Genomic DNA, 27,102 nt, shown 5'->3' on the forward strand with positions numbered 1-27,102 from the left:
CACAAGTGCAAAGGGGAAGATCTGAAAGCCATGTATCCCAAATCTATTGTGTGTGTGTGTGTTTGTGTGTGAGGTGGACCACACCCTGCTTATTTACCTACATGATATGATCAATCAATTATAAATGAATAAATAAACGTCACGGTCACACGTGTAACTTATTTGTAAATAAAATCTAATTTTATTTTTTTAGTCACTGCACTGTAGATGTTGGTGAGCTTTCACACACAACTGTTAGAGAGGCTTACTCCTGTCCTGCATGTGGCGGTACTGAGTGTGTGTGTGTTTTGGATTGGAAGCGGCTCTTTCTTCCACACAGGCAGTAAACAGAGGCAGGGAAGCGGCTGTGGAACACCGGAGTTGGATGTTTCTCTCCTTGTCACGGTCACGGCAGTGCTGTGAGGGGATCCGGGGTTTACCGGGATTATTACCGGGACAGTAGTGCAGCTGGATTTAGGAATATTATTGTGAGTCTGCGGTTTCCTGGTCTTTAATGAGGAGCTGAAGAGGAGGAGAAAGAAAAAGAGAAGGAGGAAGAGAAAGAGAGAGAAGGAGGAAGAGGAGGAACGCCGGGGGATGCGAACATGGCATCGGTGCGCGTGGCGGTGCGCGTGCGGCCCATGAACCAGCGGTGAGCGCGCGACCCGCAGACCCGCTGATTCCGACAGCTGGCACGCAGACAGGGCGCGCGCGGGGTTGGCTCGGCCCCCGCGTCTGAGCGTCACGTGCAGGGAGTCTGTTAGCCAGTTACTCTGTTACCTCGTTACCCTGTTACTCTGTTACCCCATCACTTGAGTTTTTACTTCACTGTTCGAATCACACGGATTAATTAATTGACTTCTTTCTTTCTTTCTTTCTTTCTTTCTTTCTTTCTTTCTTTCTTTCTTTCTTTCTTTCTTTCTTTCTTTCTTTCTTTCTTTCTTTCTACTAGTTCTTATGTTTTTCCTTCTTCTTTTACTTTCCTTTATTTTCCTTCCTCCCTTATGTCGTGTCTTTGTTTGTCCTGCCTTTTTCTTTTTAGTCTGTCTGTCCATCCTTCTACCGTTCCATGTTGTTCTAGTCATCCATTCTATCCATACATTTAATCTGTTATTTCCTCCCTACTTTTTTGTCTTTTTCTTTCAGGTTTTCACTTGTCTTATCTGTACCTTTTTCCTGTGCTTCCTACCTTCCATTTGTCCTTGTTAGTTCCCCCCCCCCCCCATATCTCTTTTTCTTTTTCTCTCTTACTTTCTTGCTTCTGTTGCATTCATTTTGTATTTGCTTTATTATTTATGTATCTTGCGGTCCTCCCCATTTTTCCAGTTCTTCCAGTCTGTTGGTCCATTTATCTTTAATTGCTTCCATATTAGTCTGTCTGTCTATTAATCCATTCTGTCTATTCACTTTGTTTATTCTAAATAACCAGCTAACTAACAGCTTAGATCTGCTCGTGTGTGTGTGTGTGTGTGTGTGTGTGTGTGTGTGTGTGTGTGTTTAAATAAAAGAAAAAGCCTTGCATTTGGATCAATTCCCCATCATTTTCCAGATTACTTTATTTTGTGTATTGTTTTTAACTGATCAAATGCTGAAATGGTGTTCAGAAAGCTCCAGGAACAGAAATCATGGATGTGTGATGAGATCTCTGTGACTCATCTGATCGTGTCTCCTCCACAGGGAGAAGGAGCTCTTGGCCCAGTGCATCATCGAGATGGAAGGAAACAAGACCACAATTACCAACCTAAAGGTAAGAAGCACGTCGTTTCTCTCGCAGCTGCTGCTTCATCGTGACCGAATCTGCTTCATCATGATTCGAAATCATGATTCAGCACATTTGTGATTCATGGTTGTCTTTACGTCATTCTCTCCAGATCCCTGATGGTGTGACAGGTGACTCGGTGAGGGAGAGAACGAAAACCTTCACGTTCGACTTTTCCTACGACTCGGCTGATCGCACCAGCACCAGATTCATCTCACAGGAGAAGGTGATTTTTTTCTGCACAGTGTTCCTAAAGGCTGATGATTTGATTCTTATAGAAAACAGGACTACGGTGGGGCGAGGGGTTTACCTTTGTTTGTGCATTAGTTGCTGAGACCAAACGGCAAGTTCTACATCGTGGGAGTTCATTATTTAAACGTTACTCGGAGCAGGGAGACTTTGAGATCAGTCTTTAATTTCTAACCATAGGGAGATGAATAGAATGTGCTCAAGACCTCATTAGCTTCGCTCTGGGAATGTTTGTTCTTAGACTCCTAAATCAGCTTAATATTTGGTCTACTACCTTTGGGTCATGATTGTTTATGCGTTTTAGTATGATTGTAGGTCAGCCTTTGTCGGCCAAAGACCTCCTCTAACACAACATTTATGCAGATTATGAAGGAGAATAAGGTGTTTAGGAAAAGGGAAATCCCTGAGGCATGAAGTGAATAACTTTGCTTCAGTGTACCGTCTTAATTCCGACCCTAATCTTTTCTTTAATCTGGCAAATTCAGGTCTTCAGAAACAGGAGAACATTGCGTATGTTGGATCGCTAACCTTTGGCAGACTTGGCCATCTAAGATGTTCAGCTCTCCATGTTCCTTCAAGTTGTTTTTCTAAATCATTACCTAACATACTTTGGAGATGGAATGTAAGCCTGGCAAAGTACATTATATGGACATAAGTATTGGACTTTTCCCACCATTGGAAGTTTGTCCTCGGAGACACAATTGTGTAGGACGTGATTTCTGTAGCATGAAATCTTTTCTTTATTTGAACTAGGAGACCCAAAACTGTTGCAGCATGACACAAAATACACAAATACAACTCCTTTCACCTGGAGGGATGATTTTTCCACTGGTATGAGGTTCTTTCTAAACTGTAATCATAAACGTTGGAGGCACACAATCGTGTAGGACGTCTTTGGATGTGGTAGCATGAAATTCTTCCTTCACTTGAACTGGGAGACCCGAACCTGTTCCAGCATGTCATAAAGTGCACAAAGCCAACTCTATGGAGAAAAGCTTTACATGGGTTGAAAGATCTGCTATAGAGCTCCAACCCTACTGAACACCTTTGGGGTGAATTGTTCATGCTGACCTCATCCCAGGCCTCCTCACCTCACCTACATCAGTACCAACTTCCTTGTGGCTCAGTGGAATCTCACAAATTGCCACAAAATCTAGTGGAACATCTTCCCAATAGAGTGAAGCTTATTATAAGAGCAAATGGGAACAAAATGTGGAATAAAAAAAAATTGAAAATAATAAAAAGTTATTGACAGGTGCCACCAACTTTTGTCCATATAAATTGACTTGCTAATGAGATTAGCTGGGTTCTCATGTCCATTTCAAAGGTAGCAAATTACACCAAAAAATGAAGACATGGTTAGCAGAATCAAAGATGGCTTTCATAATTGTTTCAGAAAAATCTCTTTTCCAACCTTTCAACCATCAACCTTTTCTGTTATTGATTTCTTAAGATGTATTAATAACTCATTTGTAATTCTGCACTCATCTCCTAGTGTCCTGCTCCATCGCTTCCTGTTGTATTTATAGCTTCCTCCTGTATGAGGGCAGGGATGATCTTTTGAAGCAGACTTTAATCTTCCTGGATTTGCAAATTAGATTTCAAGAGGCTGGATATTCGAGAGAGAGAGAGAGAGAGAGAGAGAGAGAGAGACAGAGAGAGAAAACAATAGCTGGCCTAAAACCGAACCCTGTGGAACGCCATTGTGTTTTTTCTCTCATCTCTCACATCTAGCACTCTAATTATAGCAATATAAAAACTTATCACCAGTCTGAGGCTGGCAGTAGGTAATTGCTGATGCTTCATATTGAAATCCATCCTCCTAGCATACGTTGATTAGCAATCATAATGTTTGTATGTGTAAATATTTAGGTGTTTAAGGACCTGGGTTCAGATGTGCTCAAGGCAGCGTTCGAGGGGTACAATGCTTGTATCTTTGCTTACGGACAGACGGGCTCAGGGAAGTCCTACACCATGATGGGCAACCAGGTAAGAGAAGTGACCAGTTCCTCTTCTCGCACCATAGTTTTAAATACAATTGGTGGGTAAATGTGTCACTTCTGTAAAATCTCACACTGATGTTTCTGATATCATGAGCTATTTATGTCAAACTATATAAAAACACAGCACAGGTGTCTATTTTTTTATTTATTTTAGTATTTATTTGTGTTTTGTCAGTTATAAATGTCAGATCAAAACCCATAATGTGCTTGGTGTCCCCCCACTTTTTGTCCAAATGTTCTTTTTTACATTTTCTTTAACATTGTAGGCCATTGTAGTCCAGAGTAGTTCTAAATTGTCCTTAGCTGACTGGCTGAAATTGTCCTGGGTGGTCCTGTGTTGTCATGGGTAGTCCAAAGTAGTCTAGAATTGTCCTGGGTAGTCCTAAATTGTCCTGGGTAGACCTGGGTTGTCCTGGGTGGTCATGGGTAGTCCTGGGTATTCCAGAGTAAGCAGAGTTGTCCTGGGTAATCCTGGGTAGTTCTCTGTTGTCTTTAGAAGTCTTGATGTCCTCAGATATACAGAGCGTTGCAAATTATCAGAAAAAGATCCGAGATATCATCAGCTTTCCAAAGATATCATAAGCCCACCAGAGATATTGTGAGCTTTTTCTGAGATATCATGAGATGTTTCACGGAAGCATGAATTTATCCTCAAAAATATTTTGTGAGATTTTATTATCTTGAAGTGTTTCTCTCTGTGTTTGTGCTACAGGGAGATGTGGGGCTGATCCCAAGGATTTGCGAGGGCCTTTTCACCAGGATTACTGGTATGACCCGTCGTGATGAAGCCTCCTTCCGTACGGAAGTCAGGTGGGTGACACGAGGGTCAGTAGATTAGAATTCATCCATGAAGAAAAAAAGTTTAGAATTTAGAAAAGTAGTTAATTTATATATTTGGACTTGTTGGCACAGGCCAGTATGCACATGCACCATAATTGTTTGCGATTACAACTGGTTCTAAAAAAAAATAGAAAACACCTTACAGATGCTCATTAATCGTTGGAAAGAAATCAGTACAGGAAGTGGCCACTTTCTCAACAGCTTCCGATCTGTGGGTTTGGGGACGGTTATTGCGCTACGACTGTAACACTGTGAAATAGAGTTATAGGGGAGGTGGTAGCTTAGTGGTTAAGGATCTGAAGGTCATGAGTTCAAACCCCGCCACACTAAGCTGTCACATCTGGGCCCCTAAGCGAGGCCCTTAACCCTATATCTGCTCAGTTGTATGAATGAGATAAATGTAAGTCGCCCCGATAAGGGCATCTATCAAAAGCCATAAATGTATTTGACAGTTAGGGAGGTGGGACCTCATTGGTTCAGAGCTCATAGCTCTCTATCAGAATGTCACAAGATCAAGTTCCAGCACCACCAACGGGATTTCTACACATTTTACAAAAGTATGGAATTAAAATTTTCGATTATAACCTCTGTTCTGAGAAGTTCCACTAGATTTTCTGGAGATTTGTGCAAGATTTCTTTCAGCCACAAAAGTGTTAGTAAAGTCAGACTCTGATGTAGGTGAGGAGGCCTGGGGTGCAGCATGAAACATCCATTCCAAAGGTGTTCATTAGGGTTGGAGCAGATCTTCCAACCCATGTAAAGCATCTCTCCATTGATCTGGCTTTGTGCATATGGGCATGGTCATGCTGGAACAGGTTTGGGTCTCCTAGTTCAAGTGAAGGGAAAATGTGATGCTCCAGCATCCAAGACGTCATGTACAATTTTGTGTTTTTAACAATTATGCTAACAGTTTGGGGAAGAACCTCAGTCCCACCTCACATCTCTGACTGTCGTTGTTTTGTAGTTATTTGGAGATCTATAACGAGCGTGTGCGAGACTTGCTGAGGAGAAAGCTGGCTAAGACGTACAACCTGCGCGTGAGAGAGCACCCTAAAGACGGCCCTTACGTCGAAGGTAAGCTGTTTCAAGCCCACTCGGGTCTGTAAACCTTGGTTTAGTGTGGAGGTAGAAGGTTTAGTGGTGTTCTGCTTTGTTTCAGACCTGTCCAAGCACCTGGTTCAGAACTACAGCGACGTAGAGGAGCTGATGGAGGCGGGGAACATCAACCGCACCACGGCAAGCACGGGCATGAACGACGCCAGCAGCCGCTCGCACGCCATCTTCACCATCAACTTCACGCAGGTAAAGTGTTCGGCTAGCATCTTGCATCCCTCTCTCTTCCTCTCTGCTTTTTTTTTCTATCCCTCTGATTCTTAATCTTTATTCCCCCCTCTTTATTTCACTATTTTTCTTGTGCTTTCTCTCTCTCTCTCTCTCTCTCTCTCTCTCTCTCTCTCTCTCTCTCTCTCTCTCTCTCTCTCTCTCTCTCTCTCTCTCTCTCTCTCTCTCTCACTGTTTTTCACTTCCATCCTCCCTTTTCCCTCTCTCCTTTTCTCTATTATCTCTTTTGCTCTCTCTACATTTCTTTCTGTCTGCCCTATGTCTTCCCCTCCCTTCTCTCTTTATTCCTATCCCTCTCTCTTTTCTTTTCCCTCTTTATTTTCTCTCTTTTTTTCTTTCCCTCTCCCTCCATATCTTTCTTACTGTCTGCCCTCACCTTCCCCTCTCAATCTCTCGCTTCCCCTCTCTTTCTCTCCCTCTATCTTTATACCAATCCATTTGTTTTCCTCTCTCTTCCACACTTCCTTTTTTTCTCTTTCCTTTCATTTCTTTTTTTCATACCCCCCTCTCTATCCCTATCTTTTCCTTTCTTCACCCCCCCTCTTTTTCCTATTATGCTCTTACCTTCTTTTTAATACGTCCTCATTTTCTTTTTCTTCTTCTTCTTTTATCTCTGCCCCCTTTCATTCTTTCTCTCTCTCTCTCTCTCTCTCTCTCTCTCTCTCTCTCTCTCTCTCTCTGTTTCTGTCACACTCCCTCTCTCTAGGCGAAGTTCGATGCGGAGATGCCGTGTGAGACGGTCAGTAAGATTCACCTGGTGGATTTGGCAGGCAATGAGAGAGCCGATGCGACTGGTGCCACCGGCGTTCGCCTCAAAGAAGGAGGCAACATTAACAAGAGCTTGGTTACCCTCGGCAACGTCATATCCGCCCTGGGTGAGGGTAAAAGTGTGACTTTGAAGGAGTTGTAATGTTCGAGACGCTCTCCAGAGCCATATCAGCTTATAGTACATGTAAAACTAACTCGTTTTCTCTTTATTTCACTCTTCTGTATCTGTCTAGCTGATATGTCTCAGGACGGAGGAAGCGGCCATCTGAAGAAGAAGCAGGTGTTTGTCCCGTACAGAGACTCTGTCCTCACCTGGCTTCTCAAAGACAGTCTGGGAGGAAACTCCAAAACCATCATGATTGCCAGTCAGTAGCTGAGCACACGAGCAGACATGAACATCTCTTACACTGTATTTATAAAAAAAACATTTGGTAAATGATAAACCAGCTTTGGTATAAAAATATATTTCCATGCTTCCTGCTAGATTTTGTAGCAGATTAGAAGGTCCGCTGCCTCTCGTGTAGGTATCTGGAATACTCAGGCAAAAACAAAAATCCAATTATATTATACTGTACATTTAAATCATTTTTCATACGATCAACATTTTTTCCTTTACATTACAACCAAGAAGAAATGCATACTAGAATGCTAGATTTGAGCTCTAAGGGAAAAAAAATAATAAAAAGTTTTATTGAACACACTGGTAGCCTCGAACTCTAGAATAAATAACATTTGCCTGTACAAATAAAAGAGAGAAAACACAAGAAGTCTTTGGTAGCTTTAAACCCTAAAAAACCTAGAGATATTCTTTCTACTAGGGTCTAGAATTTCACTTTATACTCTAGAAAAATAACTTTTATTGCACATCATACTAAGCAGAGAAGCATTCTAGTGGTGGCCTTGATCTCTGAAAAGAAACAATTCACCCGTACATCAAAATAAGGAGGAATGCATTCTTTTGTTTAGCTTTTGTTTAGCTCTGAGCTCTAGAGAAAAAATGTTTTCTTACACATCCAACCAAGAATAGAAATATAATTCTTTGGTCTCTTTAAAGTTTGGAAGATACCATTTTCCTGTTTAAGTGAGAGGGAAACCTTTCTAAAAATCTTTATGTTTAAACTCTAAAAACAAAAAAGAAACAAATAATGGAACTTCTAGAATTTCTTGGGCCTTGTTGAACTCTGAAAAAATATATATTTTGTTTGTACCTTATATTGAGAACATTCTAGAATTCTTTGGAAACTTTTGACTCTAGAATATTTTTTTTATTTGTTTGACCTTTCTCCTGTGCACCAAGATAAGGAGGAAAACATTCCAGAATTGTAGTGTTTATAGCAAACAAACTTTTTCCTCCATAGAGGCATTCTAGAATTCATTAGTTTTGCTCAGTAGCTTTGAAGTCCACAAAAAAAATTCTCTACATTTATCCTAAGAAAGGGAAGCATTCTAGAATTATTTGGTAGCTTTGAACTCTAGAAAATAGTTTTCTCGTGTACATTAAACTAAAGAGGAAAACATTTTACAATTCTTAGGTTGTTTTAAAGTCTTAAGAAAGACACAGATCTTTACCTTTCTGGAGAAACATTTTAGATTTATTTTAAGCCTATATAAACTTTTGTACATTATAGTCAAAGGGAAATGTTTTATTATTTTTTGGTACCTTTATGGTCTAGAACTGTTTTATGTTCAAGCAAGAGGAAAACCATTCTAGAATTTATTGGGTAGCATCAACAGAGATTCTTTTTTCCTTTCTAGCTTTAAACTCTAAGGAAAAACACATTCATTTCTACATCATACTAAGCTTTGTACTATGGAAAACAAACTTTTCTTGTACAAATGAGAAGGAAAACATTCTAGAGCATGTTGCTACCTTTAAATTTCAGAAAATAAAGATCTCCTTACTAGAGAAACATTCTACATTTTCTGTCACTTTGGAAAAATAACTTTTGCCTTCAAACATGACAAAGAAAACATACTAGAATTCTTGAGTAGCTTTGAACTATAGAAAACACCTTTTCACCTGTACTGTACACCACAGTAAGTAGACAAGTATTCTGGAATTTGTGGTTAACTTTGAGCTAATGTTTCCATTGTAATATATATATATTTTTTTTTTTTCCTGGCCACTTTCCTCTCAGCCATTTCTCCTGCGGACGTGAACTACGGCGAGACGCTGAGCACGCTGCGCTATGCTAACCGTGCCAAAAACATCATCAACAAACCCACCATCAACGAGGATGCCAACGTGCGGCTGATCCGTGAGCTGAGAGCTGAGATCGTTCGCCTCAAAGCCCTGCTCGTGCAGGGGAACCAGGTCAGGGGCCATTTTATAATAAAAAATACCACTACATTTTTATATTTGGATATTAGGTCCCTAAATGAGTTCCAGTGTTCAGTGTCGGATCTGATCTTGTTTTTGTTTTTCAGATCGCACTTCTGGATTCACCCACAGCTCTGAGTATGGAACAGAAACTGCACCAGAATGAGGCTCGGGTAAATAATGCCTCTAATCCCAAACACATTCCTGCTCTCTTTCTTTTTTCTTTTTTTTCTTTTTAAATGTTCTTTCTTTCTTTCTTTCTTTCTTTCTTTCTTTCTTTCTTTCTGTCTGTCTGTCTGTCTGTCTGTCTGTCTTTCTGTCTTTCTTTCCATCTTTGTTTTATTTTTTTACTTACTTGCTTTTTTACATTCTGTTTTCATAATTGTTTCCTGCATTGTTTTTATATTCTTCTTGTATGTATTCATTGTTGTACTTTGATTAGTTTTTGTTTGTTTTAGGTGCTGGAACTGACAAAGGAGTGGGCAAACAAATGGAATGAAACACAGAATATTCTGAAGGTGCTGCACTGTTTTTGTAAATAAAGCCATTGTCGTGTCAGAATTATATACATGGTGTGGGACGATGGCTTCTTTAATTCACAGTTAACAGAGCAGTTGATGTTCATATACTGACCGTGTGGGGGTGTGTGTTTGGGTGTTAGGAGGAGACTCTAGCTCTGAGGAAGGAGGGAATTGGTGTGATCTTGGACTCACAACTTCCTCATCTCATTGGCATTGACGACGACCTGCTCAGCACCGGCATCATCCTCTACCACTTAAAGGTGTGTTTTACAAAACAAAGGGCTTCATAAAGACAAATCATCACGTTGAAGCCATTCGTAGTAAATCTATATAGAACAGATTACTGCAGATTACAGATCCGAGCAGAATCTTTTGTCATTTTGGGTCTGAGTTCTGGTGTGGTGTTGCAGGAGGGGAGGACATGTGTAGGCCGGGAAGATGCTGCCAATGAACAGGACATCGGTAAGCCAAACCAGTCTTTCTTTCTTAGCAGCAATTCGACCCAACCAAACCAGCAAACCACTCAACCAGTCCACACACTGACCAAAAGACCAAAACCAAACAACCATTCAGATAAAACATCTGTCCAAACATCAATTATTTTGACCAATCACCCAACCAACCACTCACCAACACAGACCCACCAAGTAACAAATCATTCTACCAAGCTACACCAATCACCAAACAGACCACCTAGACAGTTTACACAAAATCAAACCAATTACCCAACAAACAAATCTCCAAAACAACAACTAATTCAATTCACACATAACCATATCACCCAATCAGTCACCTAACCAAACATTCCACCTAACCAATCACTCACCAGACTAACCATTGTATGAATTTACAAACAAATATACCACCCAACCAGTCCCCAAACAACCAGGTCAAAGTCAATACCAACTGATCAACAGGCAAAGTAATTACTTATCTTAAACACTAATTACCAATACCCTGATCAATCAATCAACAAACAAAATCACACAAGCAAAACAACCTGTACAACTGAGTCTACCAATTACCCACCAACCAAGTTGTTAAGTTAACATAAGACTAATCTTACCCTCTAACCAGCCAGTCACCACAAGAATATTCTCAATATCTAACCAACCAGCCAACCAACCAACCAGTCACCACAAGACTAATCTCAATCTCTAACCAGCCAGTCACCACAAGACTAATCTTAATCTCTAACTGACCAACCAGTCACCACAAGGTTAATCTCAATCTTTAACCCACCAACCAACCAGTCACCACAAGACTGATCTAAATCTCTAACCAACCAGTCACCACAAGACTAATCTAAATCTCTAACCAACCAGTCACCACAAGACTAATCTAAATCTCTAACCAACCAGTCACCACAAGACTAATCTAAATCTCTAACTGACCAACCAGTCACCACAAGGTTAATCTCAATCTTTAACCCACCAACCAACCAGTCACCACAAGACTGATCTAAATCTCTAACCAACCAGTCACCACAAGACTAATCTAAATCTCTAACCAACCAGTCACCACAAGACTAATCTAAATCTCTAACTAACCAGTCACCACAAGACTAATCTCAATCTTTAACCCACCAACCAAACAGTCACCACAAGACTAATCTCAATCTCTTACCAACCAATCAACAACATATTCATTGTCCCACAAGCAGACATTGTATACACCACAAAGCAAAAGTAATTTATCAGACCGAAGCCTAACAGCTAACATTTCTTTAGAGTATAATCTAATATTTGGAGCAATGTTTAAACAACTTTCTAAACCTCTTTCTTACACCATGTGGCTTGAACCAGAGAATCGGAAAATAGTGCTGCCCTTTCTCTTTTTATTTCACCACAAGCTTCTCAAAGACTGCTGATCTTTCTGGCCAACTGGCTCTGTTCAACACTGCTGTGACTTTAGATTACATCAGATCTCAGCATGATAGGATTTTCTCTCTCTTCAGTTCTTCATGGCTTGGGACTGGAGAGTGAACACTGTTTGTTTGAGAATCAGGATGGCACCGTGACGCTGATCCCTCTGAGCGAGTCGCAATGCTCAGTGAATGGGATTCACATCACCGAACCATGCCAGCTCAACCAAGGTCAGCTTAATCTTACCTGCATTTTTTTCTGTCTATCTAATACGTTTGTGGACACCTAATCACAAAATTGGTATGTGCTTCTTTTTGAACATCGCATTCCACACCGAGTGCCCCTTCTGCTTTTCTAATAATCTCCACTCTCCTGTGAAGATGTTCCACTAGATTTTGGAGTGTGCTTGTGGAGATTTGTCTGAGATTCATTCAAGGGTGTTAGTAATGTCAGGTACTGATGTGGGTGAGGTGAGGAGGCCTGGGGTGCAGTCAGCCTTTTTAACCCAATTAATATATATTTGATGCCAGATAGCTAGTGAGACAACCATGAAAATCTATAGAATTAACATGATTAAAAAGCCAAGACAATTCCATATGGTGATCTCATTGTTGGAGGTTAGCTGACACTATGGAAATTTGCATCCAATTAAAAAATAAATAAATCAGGGTATACATTGTCTATAGACATTTGTCAAAGAGTTTACTTGCAATTTGGAGGTACCTGTTCAACAGCCTGCTGCTACTGGGTTGCCACCTGGTGGTTGGGGATCTCTGGTCTAGATGGTGCAATGTTCTAAGTATTTTACATCCACTCTAGTCTTATAATTAAATTATTTCTGCTATTTAGTTCAATATACATTGAACACCACAGTGTCGGACAGTAATGAAGTAAATTTAATTCATTACTGTACTTAAGTAGCTTTTTCGTGTAGCTGTACTTTACTTTAAGTATTTCCATTTGGGGAGACTTTTACTGTAACTTCACTACATTTCAAAGTAAATGTTAAATTTTGCTAAATCAGTCATTCCTTTTTATTAACAAGGATAAAAACGAATGTTATACACGTGTTCTGATTGGCGCTTGGTGTATCTACTGATCACCAACATACAGCAGCATCAGTTCAACATCAAACAGAACATTTGGAGAGGAATAAATGATGAAGAAACTCCAGACTTAAACTCGCCACAACACGCGTGACCTCATTCACAGGATTTTATTGAAGTAGTTAAAAAAGTTGGGGTTCATGATAATTGTAATAAAAATCAATCAGTGTTTGAGTCAATATCATTCTATTAATAGATCAGTGTGCGAGTCACATTCGAGTCTTTTCACATAAACTGAGTTGATAAAGTAAAGAATATTCTGATAAAAATGATAATAGGAAAATGATAGTTATAATAAATCATAGTATTTTTGATACTTAAGTACATTTTATGGCAAAAACCTTTGTACTTTTACTGGAGTGAAAGTTTAAAGGGACACCTTTACTAAACTACATGGTTTGTGTGCTTCATCCACTACTGGTGGACATTGTCCCAAAGAAGCTTTAGTGAAATATATTATTACAAATTTAAATTTTACATTTATATAACAATCCATATAAGTGTATTCCTAATAAATGAGCCAGTGTCGAAGGTGGTAAAGGAAAAACTTCCTGAAGGGGTTTAAGGAGGAAACCTTGAGAGGAACCAGACTCTAAAGTGAACCCATCCTCATCCTCAATTCAGAATGTCTATTCATTATGCTTCCATCATTGTTGAGGTTATCAACTTTTCATTATAGTCATAAGCTATTGTTGCAGAATGGCAGTATGTCCAGATGGTGCAGTCTGATCCCCAAAACTTATATCGTCCATCTTTTAGTTGTCCATTCTGCTTGTTCATGTTTTTTATTATTTTTAAAAAAAAAAAACATCTCTGTTCCAAGGTGCTGTGATCCTACTGGGGAGGACCAACATGTTTAGATTTAACCATCCTAAAGAAGCAGCCAAACTGCGTGAGAAGAGGAAGGTCAGTCTTTCTGCAGGCTTTCACCCTTCACCTGTGTTACATTTTATTTCTCTTGTTCTGATTGACTTGTGTTTTTAGAGCGGCCTCCTCAGCACACTGAGTCTCTCAATGACCGATCTCTCCAAGTCCTGTGAGAACCTCTCCACAGTCATGCTCTACAACCCTGGGTATGGAACGTTGTGTGTGTGTATAGAGCGTATTTTCATGCTTCTCTCCCACCATGCTGTCTGATTCCACCCCATTTAAAGCCGAACTTCACCCAGAGATGCTAATGTGTCTCACGACGCGCAGAAAACGATTAGCCTGCTAACTATTCTCCAACATTTTTTATCGAATAATGTTAGCATTTTGGGTGACAGCGTTTGCCCCCAATGCACCTCATATATCCACATTCCCTTTCTCCCTGCCTGAAATTCTGCAAAGAAGCTTTATTGTTTGCGTGATTCTGTGAGCGAAAGCGTTCAGCCACCATGGTTTAATGCTGTGTTTCTGAACTTCCCCGATCACAGTCTCTTCACAGAGAAGGGGCCGGTGTTTCTCAGGTAGACCAACCAGTGAGAAAAACTAAACAAATTGTCCTAACATAAGCTTTATTTTTCATTTTAGTGTGAGGTGTCAGCTTTTTGTTTGTAACAACCTTATTCACTGTCTATTCATTTAATTATTTGTTAGTTTTGGCTTTGATTACGATTCTTAATAAAGGACATTTTAGTATAATTAGATTAAACAAATGATCTGACCATGTTTCATTCACTTAGGGATTAAGGACAGAGGGCAACACAGAGCCTTATGGTTTTTGAGACATGTGCATTTTCCATTAGTTTCTATACAACAAACTCAGTAAAAGGAAAAACACACAAGATTTGGACAGTGAATGAGTGGAAGAAAATTCTGTGGAGTCCAAATGGGACATTTTTGTCGCTAACAGAAGAACTTGTGTAAGACGGAGAACAGGAGAGGAGATTTGATCAGACTCCCTCACCCCCACACTCACATATGGAGATGGAAGATAATGGTCCGGGGTTGTTTTGGAGCAGAGAAGGTTGGAGAATAATTCTGGAAAACTGAACGAAATTCGATTACCATTCGATAATTCAACACCATGCAATTCCGTCTGGACTGCAGCTCGTTGGAACCAACTTTTTCTTATGACAAGACGATGAGCCAAAGTGCACTTCCAAGCTCTGTAATTTAATTAGTTTATTTAGAGAGCAGACAGTCGTCTGGAGTGATATCCATCATAGAATGACCTGCCCAGTCACCTAAATCCTACTGAACTGCTCTGTGATGAACAAGAAATCTCGGCACGGCAAAGTATTTCAGCTGAATGTTTGGAGAAACGAAGTGTCCAGATGTCGAGTGTGTGTGAAGCTGTTTTTCATGCAGCGGGAGGATTTTTCAGTTATAGAGATTTGTTTGGTCAATGCATGTATCAAAACACACAAGACTAGGAGTTTTCACACATTTGACAGCGTGGAAACAGACTCATGTCTGATAAACAAGTTTCTGTCTGATACTAAAATGTCCTTGCGAATGCAGCCTGTGTTTTGATGCATGTCAAGTGTGTGTTGATGCTCATTGTTTTTATGTGCGCTCCTTTTTTTTTTGTGTGTGTGTGTGTGTGTGTGTGTGTGTGTGTGTGTGTGTGTGTGTGTGTGTGTGTGTGTGTGTGTGTGTGTGTGTGTGTGTGTGTGTGTGTGTGTGTGTGCGCGCGCTAATTGTGTATTGTGGTAAAACTGTCCCTTCTGACATTTTTATTAACATGTTAAATTGTAAACTGTGTGTGTGTGTGTGTGTGTGTGTGTGTGTGTGTGTGTGATGTGTTTGCTGGAAGTCAGTTAAAAGTAAGTTGTGTTTTGCAGACTGGAGTTTGAAAGGCAGCAGCGAGAAGAGCTGGAGAAGCTCGAACACAAAAGGTGTGTCAAGTTGACAAAAAAAAGCATGTCAGAAATGTGATCTAAATTAGTTATGGACTGCGTGTGCATGTGTACATCAGACGTCTAATAAAGGAAATGGAGGAGAAGCAGAAGTGTGAGAAGGCGGAGCTGGAGCGCATGCAGCAGGAGGTGGAGTCTCAGAGGAAGGAGTCCGAGCAGGTGCAGCTGCGCATCCGCAGGCAGGAGGAGAGTCTGCACAAACGCAGCCAGGACATCGAGAGCCGCATGAGAGACCTGCTGGCTGAGAAGGAGCGCTTTCAGGTGGGCAATGCTGGGGGATATCATGTCCATGGCCGCAGGAAGTGGGGGTGCTGGAGCACCCCCTATTGGCGAGAGAGAGATTTTTTTTAAATGTAGGCCTATTAAAAATATTTTGCACAATTTATAAATTCCTTATGAATATGAATATTTTAGGAAATGATTTTGACACACGTAGGCTATTAAGTGTATTTTGGATTTTAATTTAATTATTTTGATTATTTTAATTATATTGATTTTCAAGTTCATTTGTAAAGCGCGTTTCACACGCGCGGGGGATTTTAGTTTGGCTTTCTCTGGCAGCGCGCAAACATAGCCTAAATGCCTTGCCCTTGTGGAAGATAAAATTAGCTCTTCATACCTTTTACAACAACATGAAGATATCAGAAAAAGAGATCGTGGTCTCTTTCCTGCTCGTGTTCCACATCCCTCTCAAAGCGCAGAGGGGAGGCTATAACGCGTCTTTGTGTGGAAATATAAAACTTTTTTTTTTTTTTTTTTAAATAGATTAAACTTTATTATATTATGTAAGTTACCAGTATTTACTGATATTTATTTCAATGCTTTACAGGCTTTAGTGTTGTTTCTTTGTTTTTTTTTTATTTTATTATTTCAAAACAACCCCCCAACCACCGCAACACCGCCGGTATTTGGTCCACTACCACCGCGGTGGTAAAAAAAATGCCATTGTCACAGCCCTATGTTATCTTTTAAAATGTATTCTAAATAGGCCCATAGGCTCATGGGTTTTTTTGTCAAAAAAAAGAGAAAAAATTCACAGCACCCCCTGTTCAAAATTACTTCCAGCGGCCCTGATCATGTCTGTTACTAATGCGATTCGATTGGTTATTTTGGCACAGGGGGTGGGAACTGTGTAGAGAACTGGGGCGAACTGCTTCCTGATTGGTCACAGATGCATTATCGGTGGAACCTGTATTTGAATTTGTTATTGGGGTGGGGGTGATGCTCTGTGAAAGGTCTCCCACTATAATTGCAATGTCTAAATTTGTTACCATGGAGTTTCTGCTGTCTGGTTTTTCCCAGTTGCAGTAGGGGAGGGACCTGAGCTCCAGTTGGTTACCAGTTACCAGGTTGGTTTTTGGTGGAACTGCTCTCTCATTGGTCACAGTTGCAATAGATGACGAACCTGTGCTCTGATTAGTCTCAGTGGAGTTAGCGTAAAAAATCAGTCAATGATTGGTCACCGTGACATTATGGGAGAAACCTGTGCTCTGACTGGTTACTGTGGAGTTAGGGAAAGGAACTGCTCTCTGATTGGTCACAGTTGTAATAGTGTGGGATCTGTGATCTGATTTGTTACTTTGGGGTTGGGGGTGGGAACTGTTTTGAGATTGGCTGCATGTATATTAGGATGAGAACTGTGGAGAGAAAAAGTTACCATAGTTACATGTATATTAGGGGTGGGAACTTCTCTCTGATTGGCCGTAGTGACATTACTAGAGAGACCTGTTTGACGATTGGTTCCTGTGGAGCTAGTGGCGGGAACTGCTCTCTGATTGGCCACAGTGGAGTTAGGTATGGGATCTGTGTTACAATTGGTTGTTTGGTTGTTTACAATTGGAAGTTAGGGGTGGAAAGTGGCCACTGATTGGTCACAATGACATTAAGGGAGGGACTTGTTTTCACATGTTAATGGCAGGGAATACATTTATGCAATATGTTAATGCTGGGGGATGGAACTACTGTCTGATTGGTCAATTATGAAAGAGATGCATCTTCTGTTAAATTATTTTTGCTTAATTATTCAATGAAGGGAGATGCTTCATTTCTAGGAAGAACGTCACAGGGAGCAACAGGAGCAGAAACAGAGGAGGAGACCACAGCAGCTAGAGCAGCACCTGGAGGAGGAGTGTGAGGACGGGGAGGTGCAGGAAACAGAGGTACATGAGGAAGAGGAAGAGGAAGACGGTGGAGAAGTGCAGGTCAGGAGAGAACACGCTGAGCAGACGGAGCTCTTCAGAGAACTGGAACGTCTGAAACGGGACCGAGAGGAGCAGGCTGTTAAAATCCAACTGGAAAGGAGGTACAACAAGACCATTACACTTCACTACATATTCATAGTTTCACTTTTTATTTTTGAAAATAATTGGTTTGTTCCACATCTAGACGTCTGGAGGAGCGGGAGCGGGAGCAGCATTCTCTCGTGGGTCGACTGGAGGAGCAGCTTCGGGAGCGGAGCGAGGAGGCAGCGGCGCTTCTGAGCCGAGACGAGGCTCGGCGTCTGGAGGAGGAGCAGAGAACGCTGGCTGAGATCCGGGAGGGACTGTTGCTCGCGAAGGAGGCCCGGGTGGACGGCGAGGATGCAGGCGAGGAGGCGCTGAGGAACGCCAGGGAGCGATACGAGAGTTTCAAGCAGGAGCAAGTGCAGGAGCTGGGCGTATTACTGGAGGGGCTCTCGCAGCAGAAGGAGAGGCTCGAGATAGAGGTAGCGAACGATCATGCTGCCCTCGGAGTCTTGCAGCACGCACACAGGGAGAAGCAGAGACTGGTATGAGAACACACAATTTCCTTGTTATTGATGTAAAGTAGGCGGGACTAAACAAGCCATAAAGCCAACCAATCACAATGCTGAAATTGCACTGTACTCTGAGCCAGCTTTTATCAATGCTTTTATGCTAAAGCACACAAGATTTAATTAAGCAAGAGCTAACATAGGAAGTCAAGCCTGGCTTAGCAATTCAGAGGTCAGATGTGTACAGATCAAAAGCAGCCAAAAGCAAAGCAGATCAAAAGCTAGACCAGTGAGCAAGCCAGCAAACATAACGAAAACAGCAAATAAATGTTGATTGAACTCCGAGCTAGCAAGAAAGAGCTAAGGCTTGTAAGGAAAAGGCTGTCCCAGCAAGTGAAAACTAAATTAGAAATCCATCGAAGGCAAAACTAGCGAAACCTAAAAATGTAATAAAGGCCTTGCTAACAAAATCTGACCATGCAATTAAAATCTAACCCAGAGATTGAAATCAATCTAAGTGACATAAGGTTAAAATTAAGGCTATCAAGGTTGACCTAGCAAAATCTGACCTGACGATCGAAAATCTACATCTATGCTAGCTAGGACTTGACCTGGCGATCAGAATCTAAAATAGCTAGTCTAGAATAAAAAATAAAAAAAAAACCCTAGTGATCAAAATCACATCAAAAGTGACTGAAGGCTAAACTTTTGATTAAAGGTTGACCTAATTGAAATCTACGCTAGCTAGCACAATCTGTAAATGTGACCTAGCTATCCAAATTTGACGTCGCTAAGAAGAGCTGAACTAGCAAACAAAAGTAAGAAAGATTCGTAAGTGAATTTCCTCTGTTCTTCATCTCTGTGACCCTGTGGTGCTGTAGGTAAGTGAGATGCTGGTGTGGGGAGCTCAGGACTCCTTGTCCCTCCTGCAGGAGGAGGCTCAGCTGTCTCAGGCCGAGCACCGGCTGCAGTGTAAAGAGCGACAGCTGGTCTCTCTGTGTCAGAACCACCTGCCTGCCGTGTCCGAGGAGCTGCACCGAGCGGAGGAGGCACTGGAGCGAGGCCGGGGCAGGGAAACGGGGGGCAGCCCCGAGCAGGTGGAGAACGAACTGGACGAAATGCTGTTTCAGGTCAGCAACAACTCTCAAAATTATTTCCACCCCTTTCTACAGCTAAAGATTAATCAATATTGTGCCTTTTTACCTAATGGACGTCTTCGGATTTAGATTTAAAACTTGGTTGTAATGCTTGAATTTGTCTATAACTTATGAATATGTATTTTACGAGGGAAGACAGACAGATCTGCTTTGTCACATTAAACTCACCCCATTGTTTCCCATCAGATTGAGAAGGAGCTAGAGGAGAAGGAAGAGCGTCTGTCTCAGCACAGCACCAGCGCCGAGCAGCTCCTGCAGCTGCAGCAGACCTATGAGTTCACGGCGAACGTGGCACGGCAGGAGGAGAAGGTGCGACGTAAAGAGCAGGAGATCCTGGAGACGAGGGAGAAGCAGCAGAGGGAGGCGCTGGAGCAGGCAGTGGCACGACTCGAGAGGAGACACTCGGCCCTGAGACGGAACATCAGCCTGGAGCCCGAGGCAGAGGAGGCCCGCCGGAGGAGCATCGTGGGCACTGCAGTACCTGAACTTGACCAGGAGAGGTGTGTAAATGCTTTACATTTGAACTTCATTGTAAATATTTAGTTCTTTGTCACCACAAAGAGGGCGGGGCTACCATGTTGACCAACCATGAGGCCAATTTACTTAAAATAATATAGCGTGTCGTGGCTTCTATAATGTGCCAAAGCTAGTCTTACAAGTTTAAACGTACCCTACAATGCTAACATACTAATTTTGTGTCGCTAAGTGCAAGTAGTCCTGAATGATGGATCTTGGCAATTTTTATTTATTCTGTGTGTCAGGATGGAGAGGGAAATTGCTAAGCTAAAGCAGAGGATCAGTCAGAGCGAGGTGAGTGGGCGGAGCCTCTCGGTGAGCAGTGATGAGAAAAACAGTGTGGGGAATTGCCCAATGAGCCCCATCCAAAGCCTCAACACAGTTCTGCCTCTCACCGATGACCGGTATCTGTTTTACCACACACACACACACACACACACACAAACACAAGAGCCTATCTTTGAAGTGTGTTATCTTTTACTAATTGTGCATATAGTGTATATTAAATCATTGTGTGTGTGTGTGTGTGTGTGTGTGTGTGTGTGTGTGTGTGTGTGTGTGTGTGTGTGTGTGTGTGTGTGTGTGTGTGTGTGTGTGTGTGTGTGTAGGTTAAAAGCATACATTGAAGAAGAGGTTCAGAAGAGGCTGCGGCAGATCAACTTGCAGAACTCTGACAATAACAACGACCTGTCGCTCTCCACCGAGTCGCTGCAGGTATCCGTCCGTCCTCACCACCAAATTACACCCTCTGTTACTATGCCGACTTCGTAGCATGGAGCAGGCAGCCAATCAGCAGCGAACATTACTAATAGCCAATTATCCGAGCAATCACTTTCACTTTCTGGAATTAGTCTCCAACCTTCCCTGCTCCAAAACAACCCCAAACTATCAAGCTTCCACCTCCATGTTTGACTGTGGGGGTGAGGGGTCTAATCACATCTTCTCTCCTGTTTCTGTCCTAAAGAAGTTCTTTTGTTAGAGACAAAAATGTCCCATTTGGACTCCACAGAACTTTCTTACACCCATTCACTGTCCAATTCATGTGTGTTTGTTGCATAGAACCAAAATGGACATTCACGTGTCTCAAAAACTATAAAACAATAGGGGGTTTCACACTTTTCACAGGAGCTGGAGGAACTTTCCCTGAGAAGTTTCCATTTATATATTTATTTATTTTTAACAGAATAACCATACACATCCTGTGGATCCACGTAGACAGAAGTATGAGGTAAGATCTGCAGAAATACCATTTATTTGACAGCAGTCAGATTAACAGAGTTATGAGAAAGAAGGGGAAACCAGCTCTTCTTGCTTCGTTTTAGCGCTTTGTGACGGTCCCGCTAAGTCCAAGTCCCGACCGGTTAAAGGATCCGGTGAAGATCAGCATCCCGCGCTACGTCCTTCGGGGACAGGGCAAGGACGAGCACTACGAATTTGAAGTCAAGGTATATTTCGGAGAGCTTTGTGCTTCCGCTTTACATTAGAAGGTCATCAGGAGATATAATTGTCTGTCTCACTCTGTATGGAACTGGAACGTTACCTCCTTCTAGCCAATCACAATCCAGTATTCAGAAAACCCATGGTATATTGCTATGAGATGTTCCACTAGAGTTTGTGGAGATTTGTGTGGAGTGTCATTCAGACACCCCTCTAGTGGGGAATAAAGGCATGACAGGTGGGGCGTAATAAACGGCAGGATTGATATTATTTTTTGTGTCATTAATGATGTTCTCTATTCAAAATAAAGTTCATAAATACACAAAGCATCCACAAACAAACAAATAGGTCATTAATGCAAGTAACTTTAAACTGTTTAATGTTATTGTTTTCGAACTTGATTTAATAAATTAGACATTTTTGAAATAATAAATGTAATACCATTTTTTGGGGTGATGGAGTACAGTGATTTTATTATCTATCTATCTATCTATCTATCTATCTATCTATCTATCTATCTATCTATCTATCTATCTATCTATCTATCTATCTATCTATCTATCTATCTATCTCTGTGTGTGTGTGTGTGTGTGTGTGTGTGTGTGTGTGTATATATATAACATACACACACAATAATATAACAATATATATTTTTATCCCGATATTTTATTCTACTTTTTATTTGTATTATTGTATTATATTCTATTTCTATTTAAATGTTGGACAGTCATTATAAGCATTTCACTACTCAAAAAAGTTTGCAAACCATTGGTTTAGTGTAATGTAAATTTCTGTGGGTTATTTTTAGATTACGGTTCTGGATGAAACGTGGACCGTGTTTCGACGCTATAGCCGCTTCAGAGAAATGCACAAATCCCTCAAAATAAAATATGCAGAGGTAAACATGCTGTCCACACACACACACACACATATATATATATATATATACACACACACACATTGAATTTATTTAAATTTCCTCTTTGCTTGTTTTTTGTAGCTAGCAGCCCTGGAGTTCCCTCCGAAAAAAATATTTGGCAACCGGGATGAAAGAATGGTGGCAGAGAGACGCAGTCACCTGGAGGTAAGAGAGTTAGTGTACTATGGTAGTATGTCTGTCCATCCATCCTCCCATCCCATCCTTCATATGTATGGACAAAAGTATTGACATCTGACTTTTGAAAAAAAATGACATGGTTTGGAGTGGAAGATCTCCTGCTATAGAGCTAGAACCCCTTTCAGATGCATTTTTCACGCTGACTGCACCCCCAGGCGTCCTCACCTCACCTACATCAATTCCTGACTTTATTAACACTGTTGTGTCTGAATGAGATTTTACACAAATCTCCACAAAATCTATTTCCCAGAAGAGTGGAGCTTATTATAACTGCAAATGGGGACTCAATTGGATGTTCAAACAGAAGCACACAGCAATCATGGTCAGCTGTCCACAATCTTTTGTCCATATACTGTGTGTCTCTTTACCTCTCTCTCTCCCTCCAGCTGGTTTACTCTTCCACATTTGTCTGAGTCTCTTGTAATTACTGTCCGACTGAGTCTCCGTGTTTTTCTCAGCACTAACGTTTATATTCCCTCCATCTCTCGCTCTCTCTTTTAGCGCTACTTGAGAAACTTCTTCCAGATCATGCTGTCATCGTCCTGCTCTTCCTCTCCTTTGCGACCGGACGACTCGGGCCTGCAGCTCTCCAAACACGCCGTGTGCAACATCTCGCCCTTTTTTAAGAAAGGAGTGTTCGACTACAGCAGTCATGGAACAGGCTAAACCCCCACCACCACCACCACCACCACCACCACTACAAACTTCTCCATATGCCCTCCATTCCCATTTCTGCACCATCATTCCACACCACCAGGGAAAGCCAAAGTACTACATCCCACAGTTTAGTTTACATGCAGCAGATCATCCACGCCTGTGCTACCACCCATCATTCTGACCTTGTTACTATAGCAACCAGGAGGAGAATAATAATAATAATATTTATTATATGACTGTGCAGCTATTCTGGTTGTGGTTGAGGTAAGTACACTAAAAGCATCACCTTGTCGTGAATTTGGAGCATCACTCAGGACAAAATATTCAAACGCCATGAACTCGGCCTTTCGGAATTTCACACAAATTTCACCTACATTTCCTGTTTTCTTTTGGTGTGTTATGTTTGGTAATATTACACACACACACAAGGTGGTATCAAAAAGTTTGGAGATGAGCTCTGTTTACAACAAAGTACTTTATTAATCTACGTTTTCACATTACCTGCAAAATAGTCCCCTTGCACAGCAATACAGCGCCCCCCAGTGGTCCTGCTGCTTTTGGAACATGTTCTGGAAGTCTTTCTTTTTGAAGATTGAATCACAATGGTGTCAAAACTTTGGTCTTAGAGCCGAATCTGGCGTATAGTGTGGGTGCGGAAGTGGGATCTAGAAACTCCCGTGTGATGAGGAGCTCAGTGACTGGGTGCGCACGTGGACAGAACAGCACAGCTCCCAATGTACGCGCACAGGATTATGTCTTTTGGCATACTGATTTATAAAAGACGGTGCTCCGTATGACTGAGCGTGCAGCCTTGTGCTGCCATCTGCTGGCGTGTTACAAAACTAGTCTTGAAAGTTTTTAAAACCACCTTGTTTTTGTGTGATATATATGTATCTCAATATTAATGCATAACTGGGATATTGCTGTAATCTTTTAGACTTGTGGTCTAAAATACATGTGGTAAAGTGAATATATATTATATTTCCAAAAGTATTGGGTCACCTGGTCATAAATACGGTATGTGATGTAGATAAGGAGACCCTGGGGTGCAGTCATAGCTCTATAGCAGACCACTCAAGATCTTTCTCTCCAAAGCCTGTAAACCAGATCTTCAACGAGCTCACTTTGTGCACAGGGGCATTGCTATGCTGGAACAGGTTTGGGTTTCCAAGTTCAAGTGAAGGCAGAATTTTACATCTAAAGACGTCCTACACAATTGAGTGCCTCTAGTTTTTTGGTAACAGTTTGGTAAAGAACCACATAGAGCAGGAAAGATCAGGTGACCCAATACTTTTGGAAATCTAGTGTATCTGCATTGGCAGGAGGAAGCAAATTCCAGCTGATTACACTTCCTATGCAAGTACATAGTAAAAATAGCAGCCTAATCACAAACTCATTATACATTACTGCCATTATCGTTTATCTGGGAACCGATGCGTCCACTCTTTCAGTAAACCTTTCAATTTACTTAATCCAGAAAAAAAAAAGGTAACACTATATGGACAAAGGATTGTGGACACTTGACCATAAGATTGGTATGTGATTAGGAAGTGGGAGCTCAGTAGTTAAGGCTTTGGGTTACTGATTAGGAGATTGGGGGTACAAGTCTTGGGGCCCTTGAGCAAGGCCCTTAACCTGATGTGCTCCAGGGGTGCTGTATCAGGTCTGAACATGTGCTCTGACCTGAGCTGAAGAAAAAAGTTCACTGTGCTGTAATAAGCAAAGAAAATGTACCTTTTCTTTCTTTCCTTCCCATCCATTTATCCCATCCCATTCCACTCCACAGTAAGTCCTCACTAGAATTTGTGGAGATTTCTGTGAGATTTCATTCCTCCACAAGGGTGTTGGTAAACTCAGGTACTGATGTGGGTGAGCTGAGGAGGTCTGGGGTGCAGTCAGTGTGAAAAATGTATCCTAGTAGTGATGGAGATCTTCATGGAGCTGGCATTGTGCACAGGGGTATTCTCATGCTGGAACAGGTTTGGGTCTCTTAGTGAAGTCAAGGGGAAGTTTCATGTTACCAAAAGTCAAGTGTCCTAATACTTTTGTCCATATCGTCCATGGATTATAAATATCCCACAACACACAGCTGATAGATTAAAATGTGGTTCTACAAAGCATGATTTTTGTACTGAAACGAAACGGCCATAATATTCGTTCAAGCTCCATACGCGTAGATGACGTGTAAGAAACGTGAATAGGATACGCTGCTTCTCCACAAAAGGAATTCGTTTGTTTTTTTTTTTTTCTTCCTTTTTGACGTTTTAAACCAGACGATTTACTGAAGAACGATTGGCTTCCGAGTTTCGAGATGAACGGCAAAAAAAAAAACCCACCCGTAAGGTCATCGCTTAGTGGTTCAAGCATCACGCTCTGGATCAGCAGGTCACAAGTTCAAATCCCGTCACTACCAAGATGCCACTGCTGGGCCCTTGAATGAGGCCCTTAATCCTGCTCAGTTGGAGGTCGCTCTGGAAAAATGGCGTCCGCTAAATGCCATAAATGTAATGCCATGATGATAAAAAAAAAGAGAAAGAAATGCACTATTTCTCTCCTCCACAGGAGGAGGAGGAGGATACTGATGATGATGGAAGACCTGAAGGTCTTTTTGGTTATTTATACGTTTGTATGTATATTTGTTATTGGTGTGGGGGGGTATTTAAGAATTGAGGAAATTGTTCTGATTATCTGTACATAAACATTCAATTAAACAATTGACATTTGTGGGTTTAAATTTTTTATTTTTTTTATGTACGTTCCATTAAACGTTTTTTCAGTACAAATATTAATGAGCTCGGTACAAGTCAGCTCGTGTCGGATTTGTCCATATTAATGCTGGTCTGCGATCTGATTTTCGCCAAATCAGCGAACGACACGGCCGAACCTCTCTTCGCGGGTTTCGCCTGAAAAAGAAAAAACAAAAATACGGATCATTTATATTTGTAGCGATCGTTAAAATGTACAGCTGAACACATTACTGAGCAGCAGACCTGTGACTTGTGAGGCTTCCAGCCGATCATAAACAGGATGTCGAACGTGGCTGGGACGAATCTGTCCTCACTACCGTACATCTCAGATTCGCTTCGGTCAGGAGTTTCAACAAAAATGCATATACAGATCTTCAGCTCCAGAGGAACCGTAATGATAATACCAGTAATGTATTTTCAGAACTTTGGTTTAAGAAACTAAACGCACGATAACATTCCTGCCATCACTTCTCTAAAGAAACCAACTTTCAACATTTGATTTATTTTGGAATAAAGCATCTCAAAAGATGTCCCTCAGCTTTTTGGTTGGAAAAGTTCTCCTACTCACCTTTATAAATGGCAGCCGCTGCTAGAATGGTGTCTCTGTGCAACATCGGCTGCATGTTTAACTGCTCAGGTGTAAAAACGGTTTTCGCAGGTTTTACCAAGTCATATTTAAGAGATTTTTAAGATCATTAATAAATAAAATGTCCTCTATTACAACAAAAACGCAAACACGTCAGCAACTGGCCTCCATTCATTTTTATTTTTAAGCCATGTAACGAAAAAAATAGTGTGTTTTATGTCGGTGGTACGATCCGAGAGATTCGCTCCGATTACAGAAAGCTGATTGGCTGCTGCATTTTGGTCTCATTTGTAGTTGCAATACAGTGAATTCTATTTTCAGTGATAGAAGGAACGACGACAACCACAGATACTAACAAATGAAAAAAAGTGCTGCAGGAGCATTTCAATGAGCGTTCAAGACGGCGTTACATAGAAATTGGAAAATTGTAATTGTTTAAAATTATTTACAAATAAGAACAGCGAATTTAAGACTTTTTTAAGGCCTAAAATTTTAATTTTTTTTGACTTTTTTAAGACCCCTGGAAAACCCTGATGATAGAATTGCTCTGGATAAAGAAT

General features: G+C 41.2%; 1 protein-coding gene and 1 long non-coding RNA gene across 5 annotated transcripts; one reads left to right on the forward strand and one right to left on the reverse strand.

The window, feature by feature from the left end:
• The first annotated feature begins 269 nt into the window (after positions 1-269).
• kif16ba (kinesin family member 16Ba) lies at positions 270-25,740 on the forward strand. Of its 4 annotated transcripts, XR_014530463.1 has the most exons (32): positions 270-631; positions 1,657-1,726; positions 1,851-1,964; positions 3,860-3,976; positions 4,703-4,800; positions 5,795-5,904; positions 5,990-6,132; positions 6,878-7,046; positions 7,173-7,304; positions 9,078-9,253; positions 9,367-9,432; positions 9,718-9,777; positions 9,921-10,040; positions 10,191-10,242; positions 11,738-11,875; positions 13,575-13,657; positions 13,736-13,824; positions 14,167-14,199; positions 15,520-15,573; positions 15,654-15,855; positions 17,646-17,896; positions 17,980-18,361; positions 19,207-19,455; positions 19,669-19,982; positions 20,244-20,402; positions 20,607-20,712; positions 21,182-21,226; positions 21,321-21,443; positions 22,244-22,333; positions 22,436-22,519; positions 23,054-24,153; positions 24,489-25,740. XR_014530463.1 is itself a non-coding variant. In XM_083522725.1 (31 exons), the coding sequence occupies exons 1-31, from the start codon at positions 585-587 to the stop codon at positions 23,216-23,218; spliced, it is 4,041 nt and encodes a 1,346-aa protein (XP_083378851.1). In that variant the 5' UTR covers positions 270-584; the 3' UTR covers positions 23,219-24,681. The 4 variants fall into 4 exon arrangements, 2 of the variants coding, with proteins under 2 accessions (XP_083378851.1, XP_083378852.1); XR_014530464.1 differs by lacking the exon at positions 14,167-14,199; XM_083522725.1 differs by having other exon boundaries at positions 23,054-24,681.
• On the reverse strand, positions 25,572-26,287 carry LOC310716066. The gene is made up of 2 exons (XR_014530472.1): positions 26,200-26,287; positions 25,572-26,112 (listed from the first exon to the last, which is right to left on the reverse strand). It is a non-coding gene; the product is annotated as an uncharacterized lncRNA (long non-coding RNA).
• Between the last annotated feature and the right edge of the window lie 815 nt (positions 26,288-27,102).

This window comes from Silurus aristotelis (genome assembly GCF_946808225.1).
Source record: "Silurus aristotelis genome assembly, chromosome: 20".
Classification (NCBI taxonomy): Eukaryota; Metazoa; Chordata; class Actinopteri; order Siluriformes; family Siluridae; genus Silurus; species Silurus aristotelis.